The sequence below is a fragment of the Heptranchias perlo genome, chromosome 26 (assembly GCF_035084215.1).
Source record: "Heptranchias perlo isolate sHepPer1 chromosome 26, sHepPer1.hap1, whole genome shotgun sequence".
Lineage (NCBI taxonomy): Eukaryota > Metazoa > Chordata > Chondrichthyes > Hexanchiformes > Hexanchidae > Heptranchias > Heptranchias perlo.
In genome coordinates, this window is record NC_090350.1 from 34,982,763 (window position 1) to 35,000,319 (window position 17,557).

The window sequence follows — 17,557 nt, forward strand, 5'->3', positions numbered from 1 at the left end:
TACTTCGCTTGTAATGACTTGTCTTTCCATTTCGCTTTTCTATGTGATGTTTCATTCAAGATTGAGAGCCTAGCAAATCTTTGCATGGTTTTAGCTTAGCGAAGTTAAACCGTTGAGAGAGGGGCTGTTTATTATACTCTCTAATTTTGATTTAGGCGTGCCATTTATTTTAATAAAGAGCGATGGGGTTCAGTCTGATGCTCTGGAACATCGAAGAGTGTGAAGAATGTTAATAGGCAGCCGCACCGCTAACAAGTGGCAACAGCAGCAGCAGCTGAGCCAGGACAGGGAATGCGAAAAGGTTTTACTCCGTGCATTAAACAGGAAACGGCGCTGGAGGACCACCCTTCACCTGACACGGTTCTGCTGCAAAGTCTTCACGCTTGGAGACTAAACTTCTGTGCTGGAGAAGACAGGAGGAGAGGGGAAAAATAAAGCCTGAAGCAAGGAGTAAGATAGAGGAGAAAAAAAAGGGATAATTAGGAGAGAAAGAAGTAAAGAAACAACACTGATTGGCAGGTATATCTTTCACTAGGTTCTGACAATTGCTTTCGATATATGTTAAACACTTCTATTTATTTATAATATTTATTAACCGTTTCTAATTGCACTGATTTTTAAAACCGATTCGCCTCTTAAATATTTACTTGCTAGCTATTAATGAATTGTTTAACTATTTAATTTTTCAAATATTGTAACTTTAATTATGTTCTGCACCTTATCACTGCCTACTAACTTGAGCTGGATATCACCACGTGTATATTGCGATTACAGCTCGTTCTCTCCTCGACTTTAGTGTCAGTTTCTCCTGTTTGAGGCTGTTTCATTTGTGTGAAGAATGTGGGTTTTTTGTAACAGCGCTTCGTTTCTTTATGTTCAGCTGCGTTTTAACTTCGCGTCTCTAAATTCGTCAAAAGCCTCCTTTTTAACATAAAAATACAACGAAACTTGTTCCTTCAGTTCTCTTCTATTACATTTTTTTTAAATAGAAGTTGGGTGTTTGGAACCATTTTCTACGAACTGAAGTTACAGTTATTGCCGAATTTATTGCACAGGATACGTTAAAGCGTCCAGTGGTCTTAAAACAAATCCCACACTCACCTGACGAAGGAGAAAGCCTCCGAAAGCTTGTGATTTTCAAATAAAACAGTTGGACTATAACCTGGTGGTGTTAGATTCCTTACTTAAAGCAAATAGTAATGGTTATCAAAATATCAGAAAAATTAAAGGGGTCAATCATTTTTATAATTTTGTTAGGTTCGATATTTCCCCATCAGTAAGTCTCGTTGTTAGCTCGCCACCTCTCGACCACTTAAGGATTTATTTTTACACTGGGCAAGAAGGAACTCCTGTGTTTGTGGTTCTCGGGACAATCCCACACTGTATGAATATTTCATTATTCTAATTATCCTTATACATTTGTACTGTTACAACACTATCATATCCCTGTCAGGTTAGGATAAACTCTGCAGACTCGATAACTCATAATTTCAGCTGTGGAGACCCAGATTTTGTTCCTAATCACTTTAAACTGGAGATTATGTTTTTTTTAATTCATTCTCAGGATGTGGGCGTCACTGGCAAGGCTGGCATTTATTGCCCATCCCTAGTTGCGCTGAGTAACTGTTTGATACAACTGAGTGACTTGTTAGGCCACTTCAGAGGGCAATTAAGAGACAACCACATTAGTGAGGACCTGGAGTAATGTATAGGGCAGACCAGGTAAGGACTGCAGGTTTCCTTCCCTAAAGGGCATTAGTGAACAAGTTGGGTCTTTACCACAATCCGACAGCTTCATGCTCACTTCCACCAATACCGGATTTTTATTTCCAGATTTTTTTCAACTGAATTCAAGTTCTCCAACTGCCATGGTGGAATTTGAACTCACCTTCTCTAAATTATTAGTCCAAGCCCCTGGAGTAATCATCCAGCATTGAGGACATTCATAGTCTCTGATTCTATAATCCTTTGTTAACGGAATACCTGGACATTTCTGCTAATGTGTCATTCAGTGCGGTATCTTTTGGTTCTCACAGCTCAGAGATCTGCTGATTAAGAAAGCAAACTATTGTTGGTAATAATTCGATTACCCAATCTCTTCCTAGTTCCTGATAATGACATGTTTACATTAACCCTTTGAGGCCCACAGCAGGTGATTTAGTTTTGCACTTAAGAAGTAATGCAGGATTGATGACTGTACTTTCTTTAAGATAAACGTGCATTGATTCCACAATTTCTATACCTCATCATAGTCTGGGTTTTTGGTGGCAAGCTGGGGGGGCGGGCATGCTATAAAAGAATGCACTTAGATCATCATTGTTTATCTCAAAGGGTTTAGAAAAAAAACCCACAAAGCTGCCCTGCAGTGAAAAATTTGTGTGATGCTAAATCCTCTCATGATGTGTCTTCTTCCCTTCAGACAAAAAGTCGCAGGTTGAATACTTGAAGGGGAAAAAATTGCAGGGCTGTGAGGAAAGAGGAGAGGAGTGGGACTAACTGGATAGCTCTTTCAAAGAGCTGGCACAGGCACGATGGGCCGAATGGCCTCCCTCTGTGCTGTAAGATTCTATGACACTGTGATGAACTGATGGTGTTCACAAGCCGTTGATCCTTGTTTTGCCTTCCAGATTTCGTGTATGTTTAAAACAAAAACATCTTTTGTGTCAAGGGGAAGGATTCAAATAAACAGCAGAATTAACAACAGTTAAACCAGAAGCTTTTAGTCCCTAAGAGGACCCAACATGTGCGAGGTAACAGAAGACAGCAGGGCAAATGATGCTTCCGAATGAAATTGCAGGTAGCTGTACTTTTTCCGTCAGCCAAGGCTCAGTTGGTGGCACTCTCGCCTCTGAGTCAGAAGGTTATGGGTTCAAGCCCCACTCCAGACACTTGAGCACAAAATCCAGACTGACACTCCAGTGCAGGACTGAGAGAGTGCTGCACTGTCGGAGGTGCCGTCTTTCAGATTAGACTTTAAACCCAGGCCCCAATTCCACCTGGTATCCTGGCCAATATTTATCCCTCAACCAACAGCACTAGAACAGATCACCTGGTCATCACCTCATTGCTGTTGGTGGGATCTTGCTGTCTACAAATTGGCTGCCACGTTTCCTACATTACAACAATGACTACACTTCAAAAATACTTAATTGGCTGTAAAGCGCTTTGGGACGTCCTGAGGGCAATATAAACATTTTTTCTTTTCGATCAATGCTAATTGTGCTGCATTTTTTTTTATTAATCATTGTAAATATCCCCAAATCTTTTTACAACACTTAATATATTTGATACATTTTCAGACGTTCAAACTTCTTTTGCCTTCAGTACAGTTAATGCCAACTTGTAATAATACAGACTGCTAAATGGAATTGTACGACATATGATCTCAATCAGAAATAATAATACTTGGATGTATCAGGTTTATAATATTTTAAATTATTATCTAGTATAAGTTGAATTTCTTTTTTTCATAAAATAGGTATGAAATGTTGGATGTGAAAATGGATCAACAATGGGTCTAATCGTCAGCAGGAATAACAACAATCGCTATTTTATTTGTGCCAAGAAAATAATGTCAGTGTTGCACGGACACAGCTAAAAAGAACAATGACTATTATTTGGACCTGCAAGACAGATCTCATTGACGATGGACCACGGTAACTATTCTACAGTAGGTTCTCTTCAAGGTATGATAACTAATTCCCCAGAAAATTCCACCACAATGCTAATCACTTGGGATGAAAACAGTCAATTAGGACTGAGGATTTCACTGTCTGTGGTGCTGGGCATCATCACCTTGGCGACCATCCTTTTCAATTCATTTGTGCTCATCACCATTTGCCTCACTAGGAAGCTCCACACCCCTGCCAACTATCTCATTGGGTCTCTGGCTGTAACAGACCTCCTGGTAGCTATTATGGTGATGCCCATCAGTATTATGTATACTGTCATCAAGACCTGGACTTTGGGTCAGATCGTGTGTGACATCTGGCTGTCTTCTGACATCACATTTTGTACTGCGTCCATCTTGCACTTATGTGTAATTGCGCTGGACAGATACTGGGCCATCACTGATGCCTTGGAGTACACAAAACGCCGCACGCCTGGTAGAGCAGGCCTGATGATAGCTGTGGTATGGGTCATCTCAATCTGCATCTCCATACCACCGTTATTTTGGAGACAATCAAAAGCCCTTGATGAACTCAAAGAGTGCATAGTCAACACTGACCAGATATTCTACACAATCTACTCCACATTTGGCGCCTTTTACATCCCCAGTGTGCTGCTGATTATTCTCTATGGCAGAATTTACGTGGCTGCTAGATCAAGGATTCTGAAACCACCTTCAGCCTTTGGGAAGCGCTTTACTACCGTTCAACTGGTTAGTGGGTCCACCGGATCTTCTCTATGTTCTGTCGGCTTTAACAGCCAGGAGACCCTTCCTCATTCCGGGGAACCCCCAGTCTACCTGAACCATGTCAAAATCAGGGTTTCAGACAGCGTTCTGGAGAGAAAAAGAATCTGTGCAGCCAGAGAGCGGAAGGCCACAAAAACCTTAGGGATCATCCTTGGTGCTTTCATTTTCTGCTGGCTGCCTTTCTTTGTAGTGGCCTTAGTAATGGGCATCTGCAAAGAGGCCTGCTGGTTTCATCCTGTCCTTTTTGACCTCTTCACGTGGCTCGGTTACTTAAATTCACTCATCAATCCAGTCATATACACAGCTTTTAATGAGGACTTCAAACGGGCCTTCCAGAAACTCATGCGTTTCAAAAGATGTTGACTGTAAGCCAATCCTATGGTAACTGTGCAGTTTTTCCTGTCAGTATCACGTATGAGAGTGAGATAGAGCAATCCACTGAAATATTTTTTAGTGAAATTGATTTGTGTCTATTTTGTTTCTTGCACATTGTACGTTTTAGTACTTTGATTTTTTTTCTCACACAGTCCTGTATGAGGGAATGATACACTCAGAATACTTGATGCATCTGTCAGTTAAACCTCGTGTGGCAAGGTTAAGTTAAGCTTTTTTTTGCATTAGTGTGAATAAGACAACAAGTTAATTAGAACTACGATAATGCTGACATTCTAAAATTGCACTGTAGGAACCTTTAGAATTTTAATATACTTAATTTTTCACTAGTCTCTAAATGCATATATTAAATATGCTGTCTGTAGAACAGTGTAATACAAGATATTTATAATAAAATATCTTTACTAAGCTAAGTTACATAATAATATGCCAGCATGTATACTTGTATTGAACATTCAAGTTTTCTTGATGTGGAAGAATGTGATATTGAAAGATTGCGCACATAACATATTTCAAAGATACCATTGAAAAATATAAAGATTTTCAATTCAAAATTACAACATGTATAAAATTATTCTGACCTTCATATTATCTCACTTCCTTGTAATGCTGGCTATATTTCTGTATTCACGGCTGGTTGGACAATATTATGACGAGATAGTTTAGCTTTGTCCTTTCACATGTAATAAGGTATTTGCAGAAACAGAAATCTAATTCACTCAACAGAAATTGGAGGCAACAAAGATCATCTTCACAATCAATCCCTGGTCCGCTTTCAAGAGCAGATGCTTATTTATGTAAAATATAATCCACCACTACACCAACATCACTTGCTTACTATTATTTTTGTACTGAAGTCATTACAGCTGCAGTTATATGAAACTGTGGGACACCCCCCCCCCCCCGGATGTCAATAGCTGTAAAGGATGAAGTCCAGCCAGCAAGACGGAAATTATACTGCAGGCTACCCCTGGTTGTGCACTATCTGCCAGGAGCGAGTTTTGCATATGATGGGGCAATTTTAATCCTACCCACCCAAACAAGTAAGTTTGTAATTTTTTTTTACTTTCCTTGTGGGCTGAGAAGGAGCAGGAGTGCTCCTCTGGGCTCCACCAAGAAAGTCTAAGCCTCCTCTGCCCCAGGCTCCCCCCACAAGACCCTCCCGAAACCCCCTCCCCACAACTTACCTTGTTACCAACACCTTTGCTTTAATGCCAACCTGCGGACTCCTGCCCCCCGAAATTCCGCCCCCGCCCACAGGCAGCTGGCCAACGGCATGCAGATGAGGCCCAAGAGCTAAAACTGCCCGAGCCACATACTGCCAACGTCAGGGGAGTTTGGCGCTCATCTCACTCGCGCCCCCCCACTGCCCATCTGACTCCCGCTCCCGGTTAAAATCAGGGTTTGTTTGTAAGTCAGCATGCAGAGAATTCTGGCCCCCGGTGCCTGGTTTCTAATGTCAGGAGAGAGCAGGCAAAGGTGTGCACTTTCTCTTAAATTTAGCACTCAGGATTTTGAATGTTATGAAGTGCTCAGGAAATCCAGCGAACTGCCCAATGATCACTTTCTAAACCCAGCTTCACATTAGATTAGAGAATGCACTCCATCTGTTGCAAATCCCATGCAGTGGGAACTGGTCTCCAGGAGGAAGGAAGGTCCTCTATTGCCTGCCACTCAAGGGGTAAGGTTGAGACTTGACTCCAGAATTATGTTGTCACTTTCATGCTGGTGCACATCTAAAACTGCTTCACATTAACAGGATTCAGACAGTATAACTGCAGCTTTAGATTCTATTCTGTAAAGAACGTCACCGTTTGATCTTTAATTAAAATGGGTATTTATTAGAAAGATTATTACAAGTTATCTGGAGTAGCATACCTAATGATAAATTCATTAATTCTGATATTGATGCCCTCTTTACAAACATGCATGCCTATTTCAAGACCATCGTTCCACACAAATCGAACAAATGATCAGGGAAAGTAAAACGACAGTTCATTAGGCTAGATTAATTTAGACCAATTTCATGTGCAGGTTTCTGAGCATTTGCTTTGTAAATACATGTAGCATGCATTTCTTTGTGATTGTCGGAATTGGTAATAAATACTGAATTCAATGGGTGCCTGGAGGTTGGAGAGTATCAAACAGAAGAGAACTGAGAGGAAAGGCAATTTGAAGTTGTGTTTTGGGAATGCTACGTTTCACAAATACACTGTAACTAATCTGTTTCATGGAAGGAATTGTCATCTCATATAAAACTGTACTGCTTTTCAATAGCAATATTGGACGTAGCAAAATATAAAAACTTATTTGCTTGCCAGCCTGTCCTGGTTAATCCACTAAAACATGTGGATTAACAGGCTATCAAACAAATGTGTGTGAAGTACACACACGTTTGTCCAACCAGATACTCTTTTAGCAATTATATATAATAGTTGCATTTTATTTGGAAGATAATCTTGTATTTATGATATCATGGTTATCAAAGATATTTCCTTATATTGTGGAACTGATTTGCCAAATATCAAAGTTTTGAACTAGTCACCCTGTAGACTCAGTGAGTATCCTTCATAACAATGGCAACTTTCAAATAGAAAGCAACAAGTACAATAAATGTAAATCTTCCTGGACTGATGGAAAGATATATTACACTAAAACTTGACTATTCAGGAAACTACTGCTCAAAGAATTTCTATTGAACAAAGCCTGGGAAACATCTAAATTCATAAATGTACTTCAAAATGTATTGGCAGAGTTAATTGAAATATTGCACTCTAAAACAAAGACTCATTCAATGGTTCATTTGGTAGAATCAGTATGCAGTTTAGGAGATTGTGGATACAAATCATAGTCTGTGCTGATCAGGCTTTAATGACCCTGCATGCAGAAGATGGGAGGGAAATCAGCCAGGGTTCCCACCTGGAAGGTTCCCCTGGTGTGGAGGTAGAGTAAAGGCAGGGTCAGGCTGGCGTTTCATGCCACCTCGACTGCCATGGTTGAATAGCCTGCCAATACCCAGAAGAATGACCACTTGGGCAAGGTACCAGAGGGTGATATACCATAGCTGGAGTCAGTTTGTTCAGGACAGTAGGAGGGGAAAAAGGAGATAAAATTGCCAACAATAAAACAAAGTATTAGTATCTCTTTGTTGCCGTTTTATCCGTGTTTCCCTCTTCCTGTCCTGAACACTTTGACTTCAGCTATTGAACAATGGCAGGAACCAGGGAATAGTTTATTCCAGTGGAAAATGAAGTACTGTATATCATATGTATTTGAGAGTCACATTTTGAGAATTCAAATATTTATTTTTGAAAACGGAAGTACTTTGAGTTTGTTAAAGCAAAAATTGTACTTCCCATTTTAAATAAAATGTACATTGTTAAACACTGCGAAACCAATGGGACTATTGTATAAAATGTGTTAAGTAAGTCTCAAGTCTTGTAGTATATAAAGTCCCAGGTTCAAATCCCAGTCTGTATTGAGTTATGTGACCTCACCTGGGGCAACATTTGGGGTGCTACAGTTGGCCTCAGTACCCCTGAGCGATGAAGGAAAAAAAATAAATCAGCCAAGAGTTTCTGCTCCTGACCACTACCCAGCGACACCCTGCTGGAAACTGCACATGGTCATGGGGGCGCAGGGAGGACAGAATCGGCTTTGATTGCGATGCCCTCTACAGTCGAGTGATCTGCCGACACTCACAGTCTGAGCTTACAATTGAACAATGACCACTTTGTGAGGACTGGACGGCTACTGGCTCCCACAGAACTGTATCCCAGGAAGAATCAGGGCATTCAGGAGAGGAGGGGAGAAAATTGAAGAATCAGCCTAAGTTTATAAGACATTTCAAGCTGGCAGCAGGAATGTAATCGCAGTTCACAGAAGGGAAATAGAATGAAAGACCCAAAGAAAATAGACTATGAATTGAATCTGCACTACAGCCAGAATGAGCAACTATTTGTTATCAGGTGTGATATCATTCTGTATGGAGTACTTTCTCTGCTAATGGAATAAGCATTGCTAAATAAAGTCATGGCTTCGGACTTAACAGTGTTCTACTTTGAAAGTCTGCTGCAATGGTAAAGTTGTCATTGGAACTTTCCTCTGTGTATAACCGGGACAGTCACTGGTAATCTGCAGGAAGAATACCTGATCATATGACAATGCTTATCATAGATAGGTTACAGCACGGAAGGAGGCCATTCGGCCCATCGAGTCCGTGCCGACTCTATGCAAGAGCAATCCAGCTGGTCCCACTCCCCCGCCCTATCCCCTTGGCCCTGCAACATTTTTCCTTTTAAGTACTTATCCAGTTCCCTTTTGAAAGCCACGATTGGATCTGCCTCCACCCCACCCCCAGCAGTGCATTCCAGATCATAACCACTCGCTGCGTAAAAAAGATTTTCCTCATGTCACCTTTGGTTCTTTTGCCAATCACCTTAAATCTATGTCCTCTGGTTCTTGATCCACCAATGGGAGCAGTTTCTCTCTATCCTGTCTAAACCCTTCATGATTTTGAATACCTCTATCAACTCTCCTCTCAATCTTCACTGTTCCAAGGAGAACAACCCCCGGCTTCTCCAGTCAATCCACGTTAACTAAAGTCCCTCATCCCTGCAATCATTCTAGTAAATCCTGCACCCTCTCTAAGGCCTTCACATCTTTCCTAAAGTGCGGAGCCCAGAACTGGATACAATACTCCAGTTGTGGTCAAACCAGTGTTTTATAAAGGTTCATCATGACTTCCTTGCTTTTGTACTCTATGCCTCTATTTATAAAGCCCAGGATCCCATATGCTTTTTAAACTGCTTTCTCAACCTGCCTTGCCACCTTCAACGATTTGTGCACATATATCCCCAGATCTTTATGTTTTAGAATTGTGTCCTCAATATTGCCTCTCCTTGTTCTTCCTACCGAAATTTATCACTTCGCATTTTTCTGCATTAAATTTCATCTGCCATGTGTCCACCCATTTCACCAGCCTCTTGATCTATAATCCTCTTGAAGTCTATCGCTATCCTCTTCACTGTTCATTACATTTCCAAGTTTTGTGTCATCGGCAAATTTGGAAATTGTGTCCTGTACACACAAGTCCAAGTCATTAATATATACCAAGAAAAGCAATGGTCCTAGTACCGACCCCTGGAGAACACCATTGTACACCTCCCTCCAGTCCGAAAAACAACCGTTCACCTCTACTTTCTGCTTCCTGTTACTTAGACAATTTTGTATCCATGCTGCTACTGCCACCTTTATTCCATGGGCTTCAATCTTGATGACAAGCCTGTTATGCGGCACTTTATCAAATGATTCTGTCATCTCCTAGGTTCAGCCTCATCACTGACTGTGATTCCTTCTCCGCCACATTAAGGTGCTTCACCTTACAACCATGCTCAGTGCACACTGTATATAATGGTAAAATCAATCCTACTTTTTTTTTTAAAAACTGCACAAATATATATTATAAAAAATAACAAATCCAGGGAAGGATGTGGAAGCTGTAATCCAATCTCAGACCTAAGTGCAGGAACTTTATTAGAAGAAGCTCTAATGTCCCTAGTGATCTAACCAGGTGACTCTTACAGAAGTCTGTCTGGGCTCCAACATATTGATTACAAAGAATGCTTGCTGCCTGCTTGAACAGGTTGAAGAATCCGTAATATCCTCAACCCATTACTCATTGATAACAAAGTAATAACCACAACTCAGAGTTAATTAACAATGCCAGCTATCCGCTTCTAGTTCTAACAATTGGATTTTTGAGTGAGCTGTCTGGAAATTTCTAACATGTAAACCAGATGCCAAAAGTTGGATCTATTATTAAGTAAAAGAATTTTATGTCCTCTCACTTCAGTGTCTCATTACTAAAGTTACTAATATTTGCAAAGAAATTTCATTGTAAACCAAGAAAACATTAGACCTCGAGCCAAGATCCTACCCCCTGCCCTGCCCCTGTCCAGTTTTGGTCTTGTCAAAAGGTAGCAACCCATGTGTGGTGCACCGTCTGCCAGTAATTATGAGTTACATAGAATTACATAGAATATACAGCACAGAAACAGGCCATTCAGCCCAACAGGTCTATGCCAGTGTTTATGCTCCACACGAGCCTCCTCCCACCCTACTTCATCTAACCCTATCAGCATATCCTTCTAAAGTGAGTATAAGTAAGTTTTCTCCATTCTTTAAACAGGCGAGCAGACATCTCCAAAGAGCTGCTTAGAATTTACAGATAAACTCCACAAACTAGACTGCTCAATTTCAAGTAGTCACCGCCAGCCAAATAACCAGCAGCTATATAAAAACCTGGTGTTTGAATTTTTCAAATGGATTGCAGCCTTCTGTTTATTATTATTCTATATATCACACACTCAAATTCCATTGATCAGAATGTGTTCTCTGCATATATAAAGAAAGTCATATCGAGCTCCTGGACAAACCAGGGTAAATTTGACACTTACTGGAAATTATTTCAATACTTTAAATGGATTTTGTTCACTAAAGTGTGTTTAGTTAAAAGGAAAATCTATTGCACTATATGGAATAACATAACATTCTCTCCTGACTGGGAAAATACAAGTACAAAACATTTACTCAGAAGGACCATTTATTTTCAATGAACTGATGTCCATTATATTCTGTAAGGTCAATGTAAATTACAAATGAAAACTAGCGGATCATAAAATCATGCAACACAGAAGGAGGCCATTCGGTCCATTGTGCCTGTGCCGACTCTTTGAAAGATCTTCCAAGCTGTTGCTAATGGTTGGTCCAGGGGCAGGGCAGGCAAGATATAAAGGGGAACACGGGCTAGGAGTGGTGCAGTTAGGCGGGAAACTGAGGGTGGGGCTGGTAAAGTGATAAAATAAACAATCTATTGCATTTTGTTTTGGAAAGAGCACAGGCCAGATGGAAGAAATTTTATTTTTAAATAAAGAATACTAAAAAAAATTAAAATTAGAAAGCTAAAAATAAAAATATAAAAAAGAAGGTTGCTTTATGTGTTCTTGTGTGGATCTGATTATCCCATGGCTAGCATGGACAAGGTTGGGATCCAATTAATCTGTAGTGTCACACGGGGCGTATGGGGTGACCCTTAAAAGTAGCACCTCTGTATGGTAGACAACTGTACCCCAGAAGGGTAATTTCACTAGCAGTTGGTCCTGACTCACCCAGCTCTCACCTAATGGCACCAAGCATCACATCCCAGAACTTGGCATCCTAGTGGGAGTAGCCAAAGAGTAATGGTCGAACACTCGGTGAATTCTAGACCTCTGAAACTGAATGAATTGTGAAGGATGAGAAAGACAATTCCCGCTGGATAAACAAGGGCCACATTCACCGTTCAGGAACCAGGGCAGGAGCGAAATGTTTTTAAATCGGTAAGCTGCAGGGCTACGGACCGGGTGCTGGAAGGTGGGATTAGAATGGGCACCTGGTTGTTCTTCGAGCCGGCGCAGACATGATGGGCCGAATGGCCCCTTTCTGTGCGGTATCTTTTTTATGGTTCTATGGTTCTAAAACGTAAGATATCTATAGGAACACGGAATGTTCAGACTCTCCATCAAACTGGAGCCCTGGTAATATTGATTAATGAACTAAAGAGATACCAATAGGTAATAGTGGGTTTATGTTAGACAAGATGGAATGGTAAAGGTGAGTTTCACTATGCTGGTCACAGGCTTTTAATGTCTGGAAGGGAAGATGGTATGCATCAGAAGGGAGTTGCATTAGTGTTAAAACCAGCTGCATCAAGCACTGATCTTTCAATCCCATATCCCCTCGTGACTAAAGTCGGAGCAGTCACAATCGTGCAGGTATGTGTACTGACAGCAGTAGCGTCTGATGAAGAGATAGATGACTTCTATCAAGACCTCAAAATGGTAACAGAAGCAGCTCCAAGACAAGACATGTTGCTGATAATGGGAGACTGCAATGCGAAAGTAGGATCTAACTGGAACATATGGGATGGAGCTATAGGAAAGTGTTCTTCATTGGTTGTAAAGCACTTTTGGACATTATAAATGCAAATCTTTTTATATGTGAAGTATTTTGTTGACAAACATTTCAAATTAACGGTAGGCTATTTATTGTCGAATTTCAATTACAGTACAGTTTAATAACATACGACAGATGGTATAATAAAAACAAAGTATTTCATCTATCTTCAGTTACTTGCCGGAATTTTCTAAGCATTAGTATATGTCTACATGCAGATTTTAGGGCTGTAAGATCTAAATAGATATATGTGTTTAATCAAGTTAGTGAGGGAATAACATTCAAATACATACGCACCATGAAATAAACTTTAGTCAGTGGCTATTCTATTATCTATCTTGCAGACTTTAGTATAAAACACCCCAATATATGACAGTACATCTTTTTTTGTATAAATTTGCTGCATAACATTTATCAAAAAGAGAAATGACACTGAATTACACAGCACTTCAGCGATCCCTCTACAAACTGATGGCTGACCGATGTTGCAATAACCAACATACTGCAGGTGCTGGAAATCTGAAACAAAAACAGAAAATGCTGGAAACTCTCAGCAAGTCAGGCACAGCATCTGTGGAGAGAAGGAACAAGTCGACGTTTCAGGCATTGCCCTTCATCAGAATCAGAAAATACTACAGGTGATCAGTAATCATTTCTGGTTCTGATGAAGGGCGATGTCTCTCATATTGACTTGTTGCCTCTATCCACAGACACGCAGAGTGTTTTCAGCTGACTGGTGTTGGTTTGACCTAAATAACATTACCCACAGCTATAAATCTTGGCACTGCATTCTTATCAATGAATTGCACCGAGTCCATTGTCAAGGAATCATAAAGGAAATCTCTCAAAGGTCACGGACAAAAATGATTTTTTTTGGAACCAACTGAAGTATTAAATTTATCTGTTTATAAGTCTTAGCATAGCACAAATTCAAAGAAGGAGTGCTGTCAAATACAATGAGCACCAAGCTCCTGGCATATTAGTTCTTTCAGCAACTCAAGTGACTTTTGTTAAAATGGAGTAGGGCTATACAGGAAGAAACTGATGTTGGGATTCATTTTGCTTTTCACAGACTGGACTTTGTCTTGGAAAAAATGGAGACAAAACAAGGGGGGTAAAATTAAATTCAGCAGGGGCGCAAAACAGGCAGGAGCAGATCGGACGCCCGTTGTACAAACTGCCCGGTCGACTTCAATTGAGAGGAAAATCAGGCAGGGTTTATAACTGGTGGCCAATCCACTACTGCCCGTTTTCCATTCCCCCGCCCCGGAGTTGAATTTTACCCCTGTTGTTTTTTTTAAAAGCCAGCAGCACCCCTGATGGATCAACACATTTTTTGTATTCCATAGCCGAGCCATGCAAACCAGAAACATTCCAGATTCAACCGTTGGTCTGAGCTGGGTTAGCTGATCTCAGCCAGCGTTACAGTTTGGGTGGTACAATTAAGAGGGGGAAATCATCTAGGGTGTCTGGTACTGATACCGTACTGAAAGTATAGACAACAGTTGAAGGCAAGATCAGGCTCTGCTGTGTTGCCCCCCATGGTCAAATAGTATGCTAACACTGTCAAGGGTCATGGATGAATACTGGCAGCTTGGATAAGGTATGGGGTGGAGCCCAGCACCCTTGCAGCAAGGAGTCAATGTACTGAGGAGAGGGATAAAGATTGGAGAGAAAAATAAATGAAACGGTCAGCATTGATGTGGATTAGAACATAATTCAAATGGCAGGAAGCTTTTCATTAAGTCAACTGAGATACACAGAAAATATAAAATCTTGACGCCCCAGGTGACAGGAAGCTTTGCTGATTTTCTAATATGATTAGTAATTCCCAGGTGCACAATGCAGAATAATTGAAATCGCATATTTAATCTTCTTTGCTTCATGAATAAAGAGATTGCAAGGGTCATTCCCAGTATCTGCTGAAGCACAACCCAACCACATTTTTATTAAGCATGCGAATGATGAACAGGCATATTTTGTTTGATTATGTTTGGGGTTTAAGGCGGAACATTTTCTCAAGTGGTTATATGAGATAATTCCTATATTTAAAAAGGGAGATAGAACAAGATCAGAAAACTACAGACCAATTAACATAACGTCGATGGTAGAAAAGATAGTTGAATCCTTACTCAAAGATGTAATAGAAAAACATCTAGAAACCGAAAATATAATAAAGAATAGTCAGCACGGATTTCAAAAGGGAAGGTCATGCTTGACCAACCTCATTGAATTCTTTAAAGAAGTAACAGAAAGGGTAGACAAGGGTAATGCAGTAGATGTAATATATTTGGATTTTCAAAAGGCCTTTGCTAAGGTACCTACTAGTCATAGTAGACTCATGACTAAGGTCAGAGCATATGGAGTCAGGGGACAAGTAGTAGTGTGGATTGCAAGCTGGTTACAAAACAGAAAACAGAGTGTAGGGGTTAAAGGTAGTTACTCAGACTGGCAACAGGTGAGAAGTGGTGTTCCACAAGGATCAGTGCTGGGACCACTGTCGTTCACCATTTACATAAATGATTTGGACTCGGGAATCGGAAGTACAATTTCAAAATTTGTGGATGACACCAAATTGGAGGGTATAGTTAATACTGCGGAAGACTGCAACAAAATACAGGAAGACATTAATAAACTTGCAGAATGTGTGTGTAATTGGCAAATTAATTTCAATATAGATAAGTGTGAGATGGTACATTTTGGTAGGAGGAATAAGGAGGCCACATGCTCCTTGGAAAATAAGAATCTAAATGGGGCAAAGGAGCAGAGGGACTTGGGGGTACAGATACACAAATCACTAAAAGTAGCGGCGCAGAATAATAAGACCATAAAAAGGGCAAACAAATCACTGGGGTTCATTTCTAGAGGGACAGAATTGAAAAGCAGAGGAGTTATGTTAAACTTGTATAGAACCTTGGTTAGCCCACACTTGGAGTACTGTGAACATTTCTAGTCTCCATATTATGAAAAGGATATAGAGGCACTGGAGAAGGTGCAAGAAAGATTTACTTGGATGATACCAGAACTGAGAGGTTATACCTATCAGGAAAGATTGAACAGGCTGGGGCTCTTTATAAAAGAGAAGACTGAGAGGTGACCTGATAGAGGTCTTTAAGATTATGAAAGGAATTAATAGGGTAGATGTAGAGATGATGTTTCCACTTGCAGCAGAGACCAGAACTAGGGGCCATAAATATAAGATAGTCATTAATAAATCCAATAGGGAATTCAGGAAAAATTTCTTTACCCAGAGAGTGGTTAGAATGTGGTACTCACTACCACAAGGAATTGTTGAGATGACTAGCTTAGGTGCATTTAAGGAGGAGCTAGATGAACACACAAGGGAGAAAGGAATAGAAGGATATGCTGATAGGGTTAGATGTAGTAGGGAGGGAGGAGGCTCGTGTGGAGCATAAACACCAGCGTGGACCTATCGGGCTGAATGGCCTGTTTCTTCATCCTTCACAAGGTCACAAGTCTGCAAAGTGATCCTTTTTTTAAAAAATGATTCTCAGGATGTGTCCGCTGTTGGCAAGGCTGGCATTTATTGCCCATCCCTAGTTGTCCAACTGAGGGGCTTGCTAGGCCACTTCAGAGGACAGTTAAGAGTCAACATTGTTGGTGTGAGACTGGAATCACATATAGGCCAGGCCGAGGAAGGACACCAGCTTTCCTTTCCTAAGGACTTTAATGAACCAACGGATACGGTAGCATAGTGGTTATGTTACTGGACTAATAATCCAGAGGCCTAGACTAATATTCTGGAGTCATGAGTTCAAATCCCACCATAGCAGCTGGGGAATTTAAATTCAATTAATTAAATAAAAATCTAGAATTTAAAAAAAACTAGTATCAGTAATGGGTGGCCATAAAATTACTGGATTATTGTAAAAATCCATCTGGTTCACTAATGACCCTTAGGAAAGGAAACCTGCTGTCCTTACCCAGTCTGGCCTATATGTGACTCCAGACCTGCAGCAAGGTGGTTGATTCTTAATTGCCCTCTGAAATGGCCTAGCAAGCCACTCAGTTGTTCACAAAGGTGGCTCACCACCACCTTCTCAAGGGCAATTAGGGATGGGCATTAAATGCTGGCCCTGCCACTAACGCCCACATCCCATGAACAAATTTTAAAAAAAGAACCAGTTAGGTTTTTATGACAATCCGACAGCTTCATGCTCACTTTCACTGAAACCAGCTTTTTATTTCCAGATTTAAAAAAAATTGAATTCAACTTCTCAAACTGCGATTTGAACTCATGTTGTCTGGATTACACGTCCAGTGACATAATCATTACACTAATGTACCCCCAAAGTACATTCAATCTTTCCCAAAATACTGCATGCAAGGGCCGATGAGGACAGGATTAGGCTTAGCTGAGGACAGGATTAGGCTTCGCTGTGAACAGCCTGCTGATACTCCTTGTCTGGTCTCACTTAGCAAGAATAATCATTTGGTTGACAGTGGAACCATTACCAAGGCAAGAAGTAGTGCTTTCAAGAGGGTAAAAAAATCAGCAACAAAAAAAAATCACAATAAAAACAAAGTAGCAAATAACTCAAATATACCACACACATGGTTTGAGGAAAAAGTAGAAACAGAACAAAACAAGGCATACATCATACATCAACCAGCTTTTAAAAGAAATCTTCAAATGCTAGAAATCTGAAACAGAACAGAAAGTTCTAGAAATGCACAGTATCCAAAGGGGGTCATTGTGTGCAGTTTTGGTCTCCATATCTGAGGAAGGAT

The 17,557-nt window shown here is 40.5% G+C and overlaps 1 protein-coding gene across 1 annotated transcript; it reads left to right on the top strand.

The window, feature by feature from the left end:
• Window positions 1–233: 233 nt before the first annotated feature.
• Window positions 234–5,235, top strand: htr1d (5-hydroxytryptamine (serotonin) receptor 1D, G protein-coupled). The gene is made up of 3 exons (XM_068007041.1): window positions 234–519; window positions 2,628–2,797; window positions 3,479–5,235. The coding sequence occupies exon 3, from the start codon at window positions 3,647–3,649 to the stop codon at window positions 4,778–4,780; it is 1,134 nt and encodes a 377-aa protein (XP_067863142.1). The 5' UTR covers window positions 234–519; window positions 2,628–2,797; window positions 3,479–3,646; the 3' UTR covers window positions 4,781–5,235.
• The last annotated feature ends 12,322 nt before the right edge of the window (window positions 5,236–17,557 follow it).

Coding starts and splice junctions, on each gene's coding strand:
- htr1d (XM_068007041.1), top strand. CDS start 3,647: ATGGACCACGGTAACTATTCTACAGTAGGTTCTCTTCAAGGTATGATA.